General features: G+C 57.8%; 1 protein-coding gene across 1 annotated transcript in view; it reads right to left on the bottom strand.

The window, feature by feature from the left end:
• The window catches only part of PPP6R2 (protein phosphatase 6 regulatory subunit 2), a 74,756-nt gene that overhangs the window by 18,951 nt on the left and 42,165 nt on the right, over positions 1-13,640 (bottom strand). Inside the window, 6 exon segments of the mRNA XM_033058704.2 lie at positions 1,374-1,438; positions 4,188-4,412; positions 6,747-6,899; positions 8,188-8,314; positions 9,840-9,953; positions 12,973-13,085. Coding sequence (XP_032914595.1) covers positions 1,374-1,438; positions 4,188-4,412; positions 6,747-6,899; positions 8,188-8,314; positions 9,840-9,953; positions 12,973-13,085 — 797 coding nt within the window.

Raw genomic sequence — 13,640 nt, 5'->3', positions numbered from 1 at the left:
AAATCCAGATCCCAGCAGGAGCCTGAGCAGCCCCAAATCCCCTGGGATAAACCCAGATCCCAGCAGGGGACTGAGCAGCCCCAAATTCCCTGGGATAAACCCAGATCCCAGCCCCAAATTCCCTGGGATAAACCCAGATCCCAGCCCCAAATTCCCTGGGATAAACCCAGATCCCAGCCCCAAACCCCCTGGGATAAACCCAGATCCCAGCCCCAAATCCCTTGGGATAAACCCAGATCCCAGCCCCAAACCCCCTGGGATAAACTCAGATCCCAGCAGGAGCCTGAGCAGCCCCAAACCCCTTCTCTGGCTCCTCACTGCTTCCCCTCCTGGACAGTGAAGCCTTGCCCAAAACCAGCTCAGGGAATCCTGGAATTTGGGGGGAAGGGACCCCAGAGCCCCTGGAATGTCACCCCTGCCATGGCAGGGACCCCTCCCAGTGTCCCAGTGCTCCCAGCCCAGTGTCCAGCCCTGGACATTCCAGGGGTGCAGGGGCAGCCCCTGCTGGCTCCTCTGCCCTCTGAGAGCAGCCAAGGACCTTTCTGGAAACTCCAGCTTCCCAAAGCCCCAGCTGAGATTCCTCTGCCTAAATCTCTATTTTTTCTCCTTCCATTCAGATTCTTTCCAGTGTGGGGGTGACTGAACTCTCTGGCAGGACACAGGGATGAGCTCTGGCTCCTTTCTGCTTTCAGCAGAAAACTCCCAGGCAGCACCCAGGGATATTTTTGGTCCTAGAGAACGGGTAGGGAAATGCCCAGCAAAATTCCTTATGTGGACAAGGGGCTGTAAAAAGGACCAAAAACCCAAAAATCCCAAACCAAACCAACAGAAAAATGTAATCCAGACCTCAACCCATCAATTATGGCCTAAACAATTCCAGTGGGGCTCCAGAGCCCTTGGAAACCACCAGGAGCAGAAATAGAAAGGGAGGACCAAACACTGAGCTGGACATGGAAACTGAATCCTCTGGAACATTTCCACTTGAATGTTTTAGTTCTTTTAAAATATTTAGATTTTATCAGCCCAGTCAGCACAAAATGCAGGGGATTTATAGAGCTAAAATAGGAAATCCAGGCACAAATGCTTGGCCATGCCAACTTCCAGCAGTTTTCTACTCCAGGGAGAATAAAACTGTGCATTTAAACAAAAGAAGTGACTTTTGCAGGGGTTCCCCGAGGAAAGCAGCAGAGTGAGTGTTTGGGATGGGGTGCTGGAAACATCCCTAAACCCATCATGCCTTCAAATCCCAAAAGCTGACCGGGAATCTGGCTGGCAGCAGGAAACCCCCAGCTCCAAACCCCAAAAGGAGCCCCTGAACTGGGAATTCCCCAGGGATGTCCCCAAAGATTGAGCCCTGGGCACCAATTCCTTACTGGATTTTGTCATTGGCTTCCCAGGCATCCAATATCCTCTGCAGCAGGCAGCACTTCTGGAAGAGCTGGGGAAGGAGAGAATTCCACACTCAGCACTGGTCACACTGGGATCCCTGAGCAATCCCAGCACTGCTCCCCCTGAGCAATCCCAGCACTGCTCCCCTGCCCCTGAGCAATCCCAGCACTGCTCCCCCTGATCCTGAGCCATCCCAGCACTGCTCCCCTGCCCCTGAGCAATCCCAGCACTGCCCCTGCCCCTGAGCAATCCCAGCACTGCTCCCCTGCTCCTGAGCAATCCCAGCACTGCTCCCCTGCCCCTGAGCAATCCCAGCACTGCTCCCCTGCTCCTGAGCAATCCCAGCACTGCTCCCCTGCTCCTGAGCAATCCCAGCACTGCTCCCCTGAGCAATCCCAGCACTGCTCCCCTGCTCCTGAGCAATCCCAGCACTGCTCCCCTGCTCCTGAGCAATCCAGCACTGCTCCCCTGCTCCTGAGCAATCCCAGCACTGCTCCCCCTGCTCCTGAGCAATTCCAGCACTGCTCCCCTGAGCAATCCCAGCACTGCTCCCCCTGAGCAATCCCAGCACTGCTCCCCCTGAGCAATCCCAGCACTGCTCCCCCTGCTCCTGAGCAATCCCAGCACTGCTCCCCTGCTCCCCCTGCTCCTGAGCAATCCCAGCACTGCTCCCCTGAGCAATCCCAGCACTGCTCCCCTGCCCCTGAGCAATCCCAGCACTGCTCCCCTGAGCAATCCCAGCACTGCTCCCCCTGAGCAATCCCAGCACTGCTCCCCTGCTCCTGAGCAATCCCAGCACTGCTCCCCCTGCTCCTGAGCAATCCCAGCACTGCTCCCCCTGCTCCTGAGCAATCCCAGCACTGCTCCCCCTGAGCAATCCCAGCACTGCTCCCCCTGAGCAATCCCAGCACTGCTCCCCTGCTCCTGAGCAATCCCAGCACTGCTCCTGAGCAATCCCAGCACTGCTCCCCCTGAGCAATCCCAGCACTGCTCCCCCTGCTCCTGAGCAATCCCAGCACTGCTCCCCCTGAGCAATCCCAGCACTGCTCCCCTGCTCCTGAGCAATCCCAGCACTGCTCCCCCTGCTCCTGAGCAATCCCAGCACTGCTCCCCCTGCTCCTGAGCAATCCCAGCACTGCTCCCCCTGCTCCTGAGCAATCCCAGCACTGCTCCCCCTGAGCAATCCCAGCACTGCTCCCCCTGAGCAATCCCAGCACTGCTCCCCTGCTCCTGAGCAATCCCAGCACTGCTCCTGAGCAATCCCAGCACTGCTCCCCCTGAGCAATCCCAGCACTGCTCCCCCTGCTCCTGAGCAATCCCAGCACTGCTCCCCTGAGCAATCCCAGCACTGCTCCCCTGCTCCTGAGCAATCCCAGCACTGCTCCCCCTGAGCAATCCCAGCACTGCTCCCCCTGCTCCTGAGCAATCCCAGCACTGCTCCCCCTGAGCAATCCCAGCACTGCTCCCCTGCTCCTGAGCAATCCCAGCACTGCTCCCCTGCTCCTGAGCAATCCCAGCACTGCTCCCCCTGCTCCCCCTGAGCAATCCCAGCACTGCTGCCCCTGCCAACACCACAGCATGCTGTGCCGTGCCGTTCTGTGCTGTGCCGTGCAGTGCAGTGAGTGCTGTGCTGTGCCGTGCAGTGCAGTGAGTGCTGTGTTGTGAGCGCAGTGCTGTGAGTGCCATGCAGTGCCATGCCGTTCTGTGCTGTGCAGTGCTGTGCCGTGCCATGCTGTGCTGTACAGTGAGTGCCGTGCCATGCTGTGCAGTGCCATGCAGCTCTGTGCTGTGCCATGCAGTGCCCCTGCCCCGCTCTCACGTGTGTGACCATGCCGCTCTGTGCAGTGAGTGCAGTGAGTTCTGTGCTGTGCTGTGCTGTGCTGTGCCATGCAGTGCTGTGCCATGCCGTGCAGTTCAGTGCCCCTGCCCCGCTCTCACGTGTATGACCATGACACTCTGTGCAGTGAGTGCAGTGAGTGCAGTGCTGTGCCGTGCCATGCAGTGCTGTGCTGTGCAGTTCATTCCCCTGCCCCTCTCTCACGTGTGTGACCATGACGCTCTGTGCAGTGAGTGCAGTGAGCTCTGTGCTGTGCCATGCTGTGCTGTGCTGTACAGTGAGTGCCGTGCCATGCTGTGCTGTGCCATGCCGTGCAGTGCCCCTGCCCCACTCTCACGTGTGTGACCATGACGCTCTGTGCAGTGCTGTGCAGTGAGTTCTGTGCAGTGCCATGCAGTGCCATCCTGTGCAGCTCAGTGCCCCTGCCCCGCTCTCACATGTGTGACCATGCTGCTCTGTGCAGTGCTGTGCTGTGCCATGCAGTGCCCCTGCCCCTCTCTCACGTGTGTGACCATGACGCTCTCTGCAGTGCTGTGCAGTGAGTGCAGTGCAGTGCCATGCAGTGCCGTGCAGTGCAGTTCAGTGCCCCTGCCCCGCTCTCACGTGTGTGACCATGACGCTCTGTGCAGTGCAGTGCAGTGACATGCAGTGAGTTCTGTGCAGTGCCATGCAGTGCCATGCTGTGCAGCTCAGTGCCCCTGCCCCTCTCTCACGTGTGTGACCATGACGCTCTGTGCAGTGAGTGCAGTGAGTGCTGTGCTGTGCCATGCCGTGCAGTGCTGTGCTGTGCCATGCTGTGCTGTGCCATGCAGTGCTGTGCTGTGCCGTGCAGTGCCCCCGCCCCTCTCTCACGTGTGTGACCATGCTGCTCTGTGCAGTGCTGTGAGTGCAGTGCCATGCTGTGCAGTGCTGTGCAGTGCAATGTGGTGCTGTGCAGTTCATTCCCCTGCCCCTCTCTCACGTGTGTGACCATGACGCTCTCGGTGCCTCCCGGCCCCGGCTCCGCGGGCTCCGCGGGCTCCGCAGGCTCCGCAGGCTCCGTGGCTCCGCTGGCGCTCGCAGCCTCGTCCTTGGTACCCGGCTCCCCCTGCTTCCCCTCGTGCACCGAGTGCGACAGGATGGCTGCTATGGACAGCTCCACTTGGAAATGCAGAAAGTTATTCCACGTGTATTTAAAAAATAAATCCTGCAGGGGGAAGGAGACGTGCCAGAGTTACTGGGGGTGAAGTTTGATGGTTTTAACATCAGTGACACCAGGGATCTGTAACCCAACCCAACCCATGCCAGCACCCTGCCACTCTGGGATATTCAGTTGTTGCCCAAGCTGGTTTGGCTCAGCAATTCCCCTCAGCTTTCCTGTAACACACCAACACCCACTGCTGGCTAGGCTCTGTGTTCCCAGGGGGCTCAGTCTGCTGGGAAATCAGTGAATGCTCCCAGTAAATGGAGCACTTGGGAATCCTCACACACACACAGCACTCACAGCACAGAAACGTGAATAAAACAGCTTAACTCTGCTGGGGCAGTGCTAATGAATGAGGGAATGAATCCCAGGAAGAACAGAGCTAAATCATTGCTAAGGGTGGAAGGAATTCTCTAAAGGCTGCCCAGGCTCTGGGAAGCCTTTTCCAGCCTCAGGGATCCTGGGATAAAGTTCATCTCTCAGCATTGTAGGAGCTCACACACACAGAGCACAGAGCACAGACTGCTTCACAGGTGAGGCTCAGTCCAAAATCACACACACACACACACACAGAGCACAGACTGCTTCACAGGTGAGGCTCAGTCCCAAACCACACACACACACACAGAGCACAGACTGCTTCACAGGTGAGGCTCAGCCCAAAACCCCCACACACACACACACAGAGCACAGACTGCTTCACAGGTGAGGCTCAGTCCAACCCCACACACACACACACAGAGCACAGACTGCTTCACAGGTGAGGCTCAGTCCCAAACCCCCCACACACACAGAGCACAGACTGCTTCACAGGTGAGGCTCAGTCCAACACCACACACACACAGAGAGCACAGAGCACAGACTGCTTCACAGGTGAGGCTCAGCCCAAAACCCCCCACACACACAGAGAGCACAGACTGCTTCACAGGTGAGGCTCAGTCCAAAATCACACACACACAGAGCACAGACTACTTCACAGGTGAGGCTCAGTCCCAAACCCCACACACACAGAGAGCACAGACTGCTTCACAGGTGAGGCTCAGTCCAAAACCACACACACAGAGCACAGACTGCTTCACAGGTGAGGCTCAGTCCAAAACCACACACACAGAGCACAGACTGCTTCACAGGTGAGGCTCAGCCCAAAACCCCACACACACAGAGCACAGACTGCTTCACAGGTGAGGCTCAGTCCCAAACCCCACACACACACAGAGCACAGACTGCTTCACAGGTGAGGCTCAGCCCAAAACAACACACACACACACACAGAGCACAGACTGCTTCACAGGTGAGGCTCAGTCCCAAACCCCACACACACAGAGCACAGACTGCTTCATAGGTGAGGCTCAGCCCAAACCCCACACACACAGAGCACAGAGCACAGACTGCTTCACAGGTGAGGCTCAGTCCCAAACCCCACACACACACACAGAGCACAGACTGCTTCACAGGTGAGGCTCAGTCCAACACCACACACACACAGAGCACAGAGCACAGACTGCTTCACAGGTGAGGCTCAGTCCAAAACCCCACACACACACAGAGCACAGACTGCTTCACAGGTGAGGCTCAGTCCCAAACCCCACACACACACAGAGCACAGACTGCTTCACAGGTGAGGCTCAGTCCAACACCACACACACACACACAGAGCACAGACTGCTTCACAGGTGAGGCTCAGTCCAACACCACACACACAGAGAGCACAGACTGCTTCACAGGTGAGGCTCAGTCCCAAACCCCACACACACAGAGAGCACAGACTGCTTCACAGGTGAGGCTCAGTCCAAAACCACACACACAGAGCACAGACTGCTTCACAGGTGAGGCTCAGTCCAAACCACACACACAGAGCACAGACTGCTTCACAGGTGAGGCTCAGTCCAAAACCACACACACAGAGCACAGACTGCTTCACAGGTGAGGCTCAGTCCAACACCACACACACACACAGAGCACAGACTGCTTCACAGGTGAGGCTCAGTCCAAAATCACCACACACACACACAGAGCACAGACTGCTTCACAGGTGAGGCTCAGTCCCAAACCCCACACACACAGAGCACAGAGCACAGACTGCTTCACAGGTGAGGCTCAGCCCAACACCACACACACACACAGCACAGACTGCTTCACAGGTGAGGCTCAGTCCCAAACCCCACACACACACACAGAGCACAGAGCACAGACTGCTTCACAGGTGAGGCTCAGTCCCAAACCCCAAGCAGTCAGGAGCACAAAAGCTCCTCCAGGGCCTGGGGCAGTGAGGGAAAGAGCAGGACCCCGACCCCCAGCACACAGCAGACCCCAGCAGGAGCCCCCCCAGGTACTCACAAGTAACAGGTCCATGGTGCCCAGGCGGCAGAGCTCCAGGTTGATGCTGGGGGTGTTGGTGTGCAGCAGCGCCGCGATCAGCCGCGAGCCGTGCAGCCGCGCGTTCCCCAGCGGCTCCTCCAGCACCCCCAGCGTGGTCAGGATCGCCGGTTTCTGAGGGGCAGGGACAGTCAGGGAGGGAGCACTGCCACAGAACAGGGCTCTCCCTGCCCTGGTGCCCAGGAGGGACAGAGCCCTGGCTGGATTCAGCCATGGGGCACAGCTTTCCATGGGGGCTCAGAGCCCAGCAGCGCCCGAGCCCCCACGCTGCAGACACCCCAGAGCCAGGGGATGTGTCCCTGTGCCCCCTGCTCCAGGGGACCCTGCCTGCAGGGGCTGCACTGGATGATCCCTAACAGGCCCAGTTGTCCTGAGATTCTGGGATTCAACAGAACCCACTCGTTTCAGGAATGTTCTCAGCAGGGAAACCGAAATCACCTTCCCAAGAGGACGGTTCTGGGATCACTGTGATATTAAAATCCAGCCATCCACTGAAAGTTCCTTCTCCTCCATCCCCTATATCCAGTCATCCCCCAGTCCCAAAGATTTCCCTGAACACAACCCTCAGATTCCTGCTGCAGATTCCTGCTGCCTCATCCCCACCCACAGAATGTTGTGGATGTCCCTTCCCTGGCTGTGTGTCCCCCCAAACTGTCTGTCCCCCCCAGAGCTGTCTGTCTGTCCCCTAGAGCTGTGTGTCTGTCCCCCAGAGCCGTCTGTCTGTCTGTCTGTCCCCCAGGGCTGTCTTTCTGTCTGTCCCCCAGAGCTGTCTGTCAGTCTGTCTGTCCCCCAGGGCTGGCTGTCTGTCAGTCTGTCTGTCCCCCAGGGCTGTCTGTCAGTCTGTCTGTCAGTCTGTCTGTCCCCCAGAGCTGTCTGTCAGTCTGTCTGTCCCCCAGGGCTGGCTGTCTGTCAGTCTGTCTGTCCCCCAGGGCTGTCTTTCTGTCTGTCCCCCAGAGCTGTCTGTCAGTCTGTCTGTCCCCCAGGGCTGGCTGTCTGTCAGTCTGTCTGTCCCCCAGGGCTGTCTTTCTGTCTGTCCCCCAGAGCTGTCTGTCAGTCTGTCTGTCCCCCAGGGCTGTCTTTCTGTCTGTCCCCCAGAGCTGTCTGTCAGTCTGTCTGTCTGTCAGTCTATCTGTCCCCCAGGGCTGTCTGTCAGTCTGTCTGTCCCCCAGAGCTGTCTGTCTGTCTGTCTGTCCCCCAGAGCTGTCAGTCTGTCTGTCTGTCTGTCCCCCAGAGCTGTCTGTCTGTCAGTCTGTCTGTCAGTCTGTCTGTCAGTCTGTCTGTCCCCCAGAGCTGTCTGTCAGTCAGTCTGTCTGTCAGTCTGTCTGTCAGTCTGTCTGTCCCCCAGAGCTGTCTGTCAGTCTCTCTGTCAGTCTGTCAGTCTGTCTGTCCCCACCCCCCGTACCTTGGGCGGGCGCAGCAGCAGCTGGTGGAAGTCCTTGAGGCGGGGCTCGATGCCGTGCAGGATGCTGCTGCTGACAGTGTAAGACCTCTCGAATCCCTGAGTGTACGAGTCCATCAGGCCTTCCACGCTGGGGGAACACTGGCATTCACTCAGGAGTCACAATTCCCTCCTCCCACTCTGAACCAGGGCTCCTCAAGGTCCCTCCCAGTCCCACCCCAGTCCACCCTGGGACTCTGGGACTCTGTGACATTGCACCATTGCCCAGCTGGGTGTTAGATCAGCAGTGCCACTAAAACCACTTCCCACATCCCATCTCCCTTCTCCTGGGCCCAGAACTGCCCCCAGCATCCAGAGGTGGAGACTTTGTTGAAGAGCCACCAGTGACACTGGCCATGTCAGTGATTTTCTCTTCAAAAATGAGGATGAAAAATAATAATGTTCAGCTCCTGAACACATTCCCATACCTGCATTATATTGATTCTATGATATTAATTACTTCTATTATTTATTGTACTGTGTTAATGAATACTGTTATAATTTCCCAGGTGCTGTTCACACAGCCAAAGCTGTGCTGGGCTCAGGGGCAGATCAGAATTAACCTCCAAGTAGAGCTGGCAAAAACATTCCCAAAGCACTTCCAAACTCCCCAACACTTCCAAGGGAAACAGCTCAGCAAGAGGAACCCAACAGAAGTTTGTTAGTGCCACTGTCCCAGGGGCTCCCAGCCCCAGTGTCCAGCCTGGCCTTGGGCACTGCCAGGGATCCAGGGGCTGCCCACCCTCCCAAGCAGGAATTCCTCCCCAGGACCCCACCCAGAAATCCCCTCTTGCAGCTGGGAGCCATTCCCTGTGTGCTGGCACTGCCCCTCCCCTGGTGCCCCACAGAGCCCTGGCAGTCCCAAGGCAGGGTCCAGTGTTCCCAGTGATCCCAGTGTTCCCAATGATCCCAGTGAACCCAGTGATCCCAGTGTTCCCAGTGATCCCTGTGATCTCAGCGTTCCCAATGATCCCAGTGATTCCTGTGTTCCCAATGATCCCAGTGAACCCAGTGTTCCCAATGATCCCAGTGCTCCCAGTGTTCCCAGTGATCCCTGTGATCCCAGTGTTCCCTGTGATCCCAGTGATTCCTGTGTTCCCAATGATCCCAGTGTTCCCAGTGATTCCAATGATCCCAGTGAACCCAGTGATTCTGGTGTTCCCAGTGATCCCAGTGTTCCCAGTGACCTCAATGATCCCAGTGAACCCAGTGATTCTGGTGTTCCCAGTGATCCCAGTGTTCCCAACATTCCCGCTGCTCCCTGTGATCCCTTGGATCCCAGTGCTCCCACTGTTCCCATGTTCCCACTGTTCCCATGTTCCCACTGTTCCCAGTGATCCCACTGTTTCCAGTGATCCTGCTGTTCCCGTGTTCCCAGTGATCCCACTGTTCCCGTGTTCCCGCTGTTCCCAGTGTTCCCACTGTTCCCAGTGATCCTGCTGTTCCCGTGTTCCCACTGCTCCCAGTGTTCCCAGTGATCCTGCTGTTCCCGTGTTCCCAGTGTTCCAGTGTTCCCATGTTCCCGCTGTTCCCATGCTCCCAGTGATCCCAGTGTTCCTGCTGTTCCCGTGTTCGTGCTGTCCCCATGTTCCCGGTTTCCCGTGCTCCCGGCTCACCCGGAGCGCCGCGTTTCCAGCAGCGTCAGGAGCACCTGGGTTCCGTTGACGATGCAGGTCTCGCTCTGCTCGCCGTCGAACATGTTCCTGAGGAGCTGCTCCACGCACTCCTGCCTGGGGACACAGGGGTCACTGCCAGGAACTGATCCCAGCCCGCCCAGCCTGCTGCTCTGGGCACCGAGGAACCATGGCAGGAGGAACTGAGGCTGAGGCCAGCACATCCTAGCTCCTGCAGCTCCAGCTTCAGCCCCAGCTCCCCACCACATCCCAGCCCTGCCTGCAGCTCCAGCTCCAGCTCCCCATCACATCCCAGCCCTGCTCCCAGCTCCTGTTCCCCATCACATCCTAGCTCCTGCAGCTCCAGCTCCTGTTCCCCATCACATCCCAGCCCTGCTCCCAGCTCCTGTTCTCCATCACATCCCAGCCCTGCTCCAGCTCCTGTTCTCCATCACATCCCAGCCCTGCTCCCAGCTCCTGTTCCTCATCACATCCCAGCCCACTCACCCCGCTGCTCTGGCCACCAAGTAATGACAGCCAGAAGGAACTGGAGACAGAAGCCAGCCCAGCTCCCAGCTCCAGCTCCAGCTTCAGCTCCCCATCACATCCCAGCCCTGCTCCTGAAGCTCCTGTTCCCCATCACATCCCAGCCCAGCTCCAGCTCCAGCAGCTCCTGTTCCCCACATCATCCCAGCCCTGCTCCAGCTCTTGTTCCTCATCACATCCCAGCCTGCTCACCCTGCTGCTCCGGCCACCCAGGAACCATGGCAGGAGGAACTGAGGTTGAGGCCAGCACATCCCAGCCCTGCTCCTGCAGCTCCAGCTTCAGCCCCAGCTCCAGCTTCAGTTTCAGCTCCCCATCACATCCTAGCCTGCTCCCAGCTCCTGCAGCTCCTGTTCCTCATCACATCCCAGCCTGCTCCCAGCTCCTGTTCCCCATCACATCCCAGCCCTGCTCCAGCTCCTGCAGCTCCTGCTCCCCATCACATCCCAGCCCTGCTCCAGCTCCTGTTCCTCATCACATCCCAGCCCAGCTCCAGCTCCTGTTCCTCATCATATCCCAGCTCCAGCTCCTGTTCCTCATCACATCCCAGCCTGCTCACCCTGCTGCTCCGGCCACCCAGGAACCATGGCAGGAGGAACTGAGGCTGAGGCCAGCACATCCCAGCCCTGCTCCTGTAGCTCCAGCTCCAGCTCCCCATCACATCCCAGCCCTGCTCCCAGCTCCTGTTCCTCATCACATCCCAGCCCAGCTCCCAGCTCCTGTTCCTCATCACATCCCAGCCCAGCTCCCAGCTCCTGTTCTCCATCACATCCCAGCCCTGCTCCCAGCTCCTGTTCTCCATCACATCCCAGCCCGCCCAGCCTGCTGCTCCGGCCACCCAGGAACCATGGCAGGGGGAACTGAGGCTGAGGCCAGCACATCCCAGCTCCTGCTCCTGTTCCTGCAGCTCCAGCTCCTGTTCCCCATCACATCCCAGCCCTGCTCCCAGCAGCTCCTGTTCCCCATCACATCCCAGCCCTGCTCCCAGCAGCTCCTGTTCCTCATCACATCCCAGCTCCAGCTCCTGTTCCTCATCACATCCCAGCTCCAGCTCCTGTTCCCCATCACATCCCAGCCCTGCTCCTGCAGCTCCTGTTCCCCATCACATCCCAGCTCCAGCTCCCCACCACATCCCAGCCCTGCTCCAGCTCTCCACATCACAGCTCCTGATCCCAGCTCCAGCTCCAGCTCCCCACCACATCCCAGCTCCAGCTCCTGTTCCCCACCACATCCCAGTTCCTGCCCCCCACCACATCCCAGCACCTGCTCCAGTTCCCCACCACATCCCAGCTCCAGCTCCTGATCCCAGCACCTGCTCCAGTTCCCCACCACATCCGAGCTCCTGTTCCTGATCCCAGCTCCTGCTCCAGTTCCCCACCACATCCCAGCTCCTGCTCCAGTTCCCCACCACATCCCAGCTCCAGCTCCTGCAGCTCCTGTACCACACTACATCCCAGATCCTGCTCCAGTTCCCCACCACATCCCAGCTCCAGCTCCTGCTCCCCACCCAATCCCAGCTCCATCCCTCAGGGACAGCTCCCCAAAATCCAGCTCTCAGGAAGTCCCTTCCTGCCTTCCCCAAAGGCAAACCCAGCCAAACCCAGCATCCCTGCAGTTCATAGCCCAACCCTGACTATTTGCTAACGTTCCAAAAGGTCTCCTCTCCATGGGTGTAAATAAAATATGAGACAAAAATGTAAAAACAGCTGAATAATTCATGAGGGAGGATTATTTGAATAAGGAGCATCTAAACACCCTCTGCAGCAGAGCAGAGGAGGCAGGGGCAGGAAAAGGAGTCAATTTTCTGTCATGAGCCAAATTCCCTTTATTGCACCCAGCCAGCAGCTCCTGAACCTGGATCTGGGGCCCATTCCCTGACCCCACCTCCTTGATGCTGATCATCCATTCCTGGCTCAGGGCTGACAGAAGTTACACAAAACCCAAAGGTCACTGCAATGCTGGGGAAACTGGCCAGGAAGGGCCATGAGCTTTGAAACCTTCAGCAGAAAGTGAAGAGGAACAAAAGACTCCCTTTGCCCAAAATGCAGAAATTCTGGAGCTGGTTCCTGGAAGTGCAGGGTACCACAACCCTCTCCAAAACTACCAAGAAAACCTAAAATTACCAATCTGGAAGTGCCACATCTTCCATGGCCATTGCTGCAGGGAACACAGCCCTCATTAAAGGGCCTGGGATTCCCAGGGGGAGTGACTGAGCAATTCCAGCTCCAGAATTCTGGGGGCTCAGAACTGACAGGAGAGGTCCCAGGCTGCAGTCAGGGATGTGACCTCCAGTGCCTGCAGCTCCAGAGCACAACTGCAGCAGCACCTGGAGCTGCTGGGGAACCCAGAGGAGCCCCACACAACCCTCCCTTCTCCAGGCTGAAATTCCTTGGGTTTTTGCCTCACCTGGATCAGGCTGGGAGCTCTGGGCTCCCTGACCCCCTCTCCTGCCTCTGGCCAGAGCCCCAAACCCCAAACCCCTGCAGAGGCTGCCTGGGGCTGCTCCAGCTCCCAAGGAACATCCCTGCAGTGTCTGCTCCCTGTGGAGTGATCCAGGAGCCCCCCAGTGCTCCCAGTGCCCCCAGTACTCACGATTCCAGTGCTGTGAGAAGTGGATCTGGCTCTGGGACATCCTGGAGCTGAGTGCTCTGGTCTCTGCTCAGCCTGATGATGTCACACAGGGTCTGGGAAGCGTTGGATTGCCTCTGGAAAAGGGACAGGAGCAGGGTCAGGGTCGAGCCTGGCCAGGCTGGGACTGCCCCAGCTGGGATCAATCCCATTCCTGCTCAGGGATGAGGATTCCTGATCCCCTCCTCAGTCCTGCACACAAACATTCCAGCCCTGCTCCCACTGCCCAGCTTTCCTGCAGGAGGAAACCCTTCCCCATCTCATTCCTGGGGACCCAAAGCTCTCCAGGGCTGTCTGAGGAATTCATCCTCTGGCTCTGGTTATCAGTCCAAGCCCCTCTGGAGCTGCTGGACCTCAGCATCTGCCCAACACAAACCCATGGGGGTTCCCAGATTTCCTCTCACAGAGGGAAGTTTGCCTGGATGAGCTGAGGGAACTGGGCTCACAGAAGTGCATTTTCTGGACTTTACAACTGAATTCCTACTCAGGTTAAAAAGATCTGAAAATGGCATGAAGTGGCAGATTCTAAAGGATCTTCCAGGAACTCCCTAATCCCAAGGGAAGTCCCCATTGTCTGTAGGTTTGAGATGAACTCAGGCAGCAGAACCAATAAATTTGGAGTAAAATAAATC

Source organism: Catharus ustulatus, chromosome 4 (genome assembly GCF_009819885.2).
Source record: "Catharus ustulatus isolate bCatUst1 chromosome 4, bCatUst1.pri.v2, whole genome shotgun sequence".
NCBI lineage: Eukaryota > Metazoa > Chordata > Aves > Passeriformes > Turdidae > Catharus > Catharus ustulatus.
The sequence above is the reverse complement of the archived record's forward strand: the minus strand, read 5'-3'. Positions and strand labels throughout refer to the sequence as shown.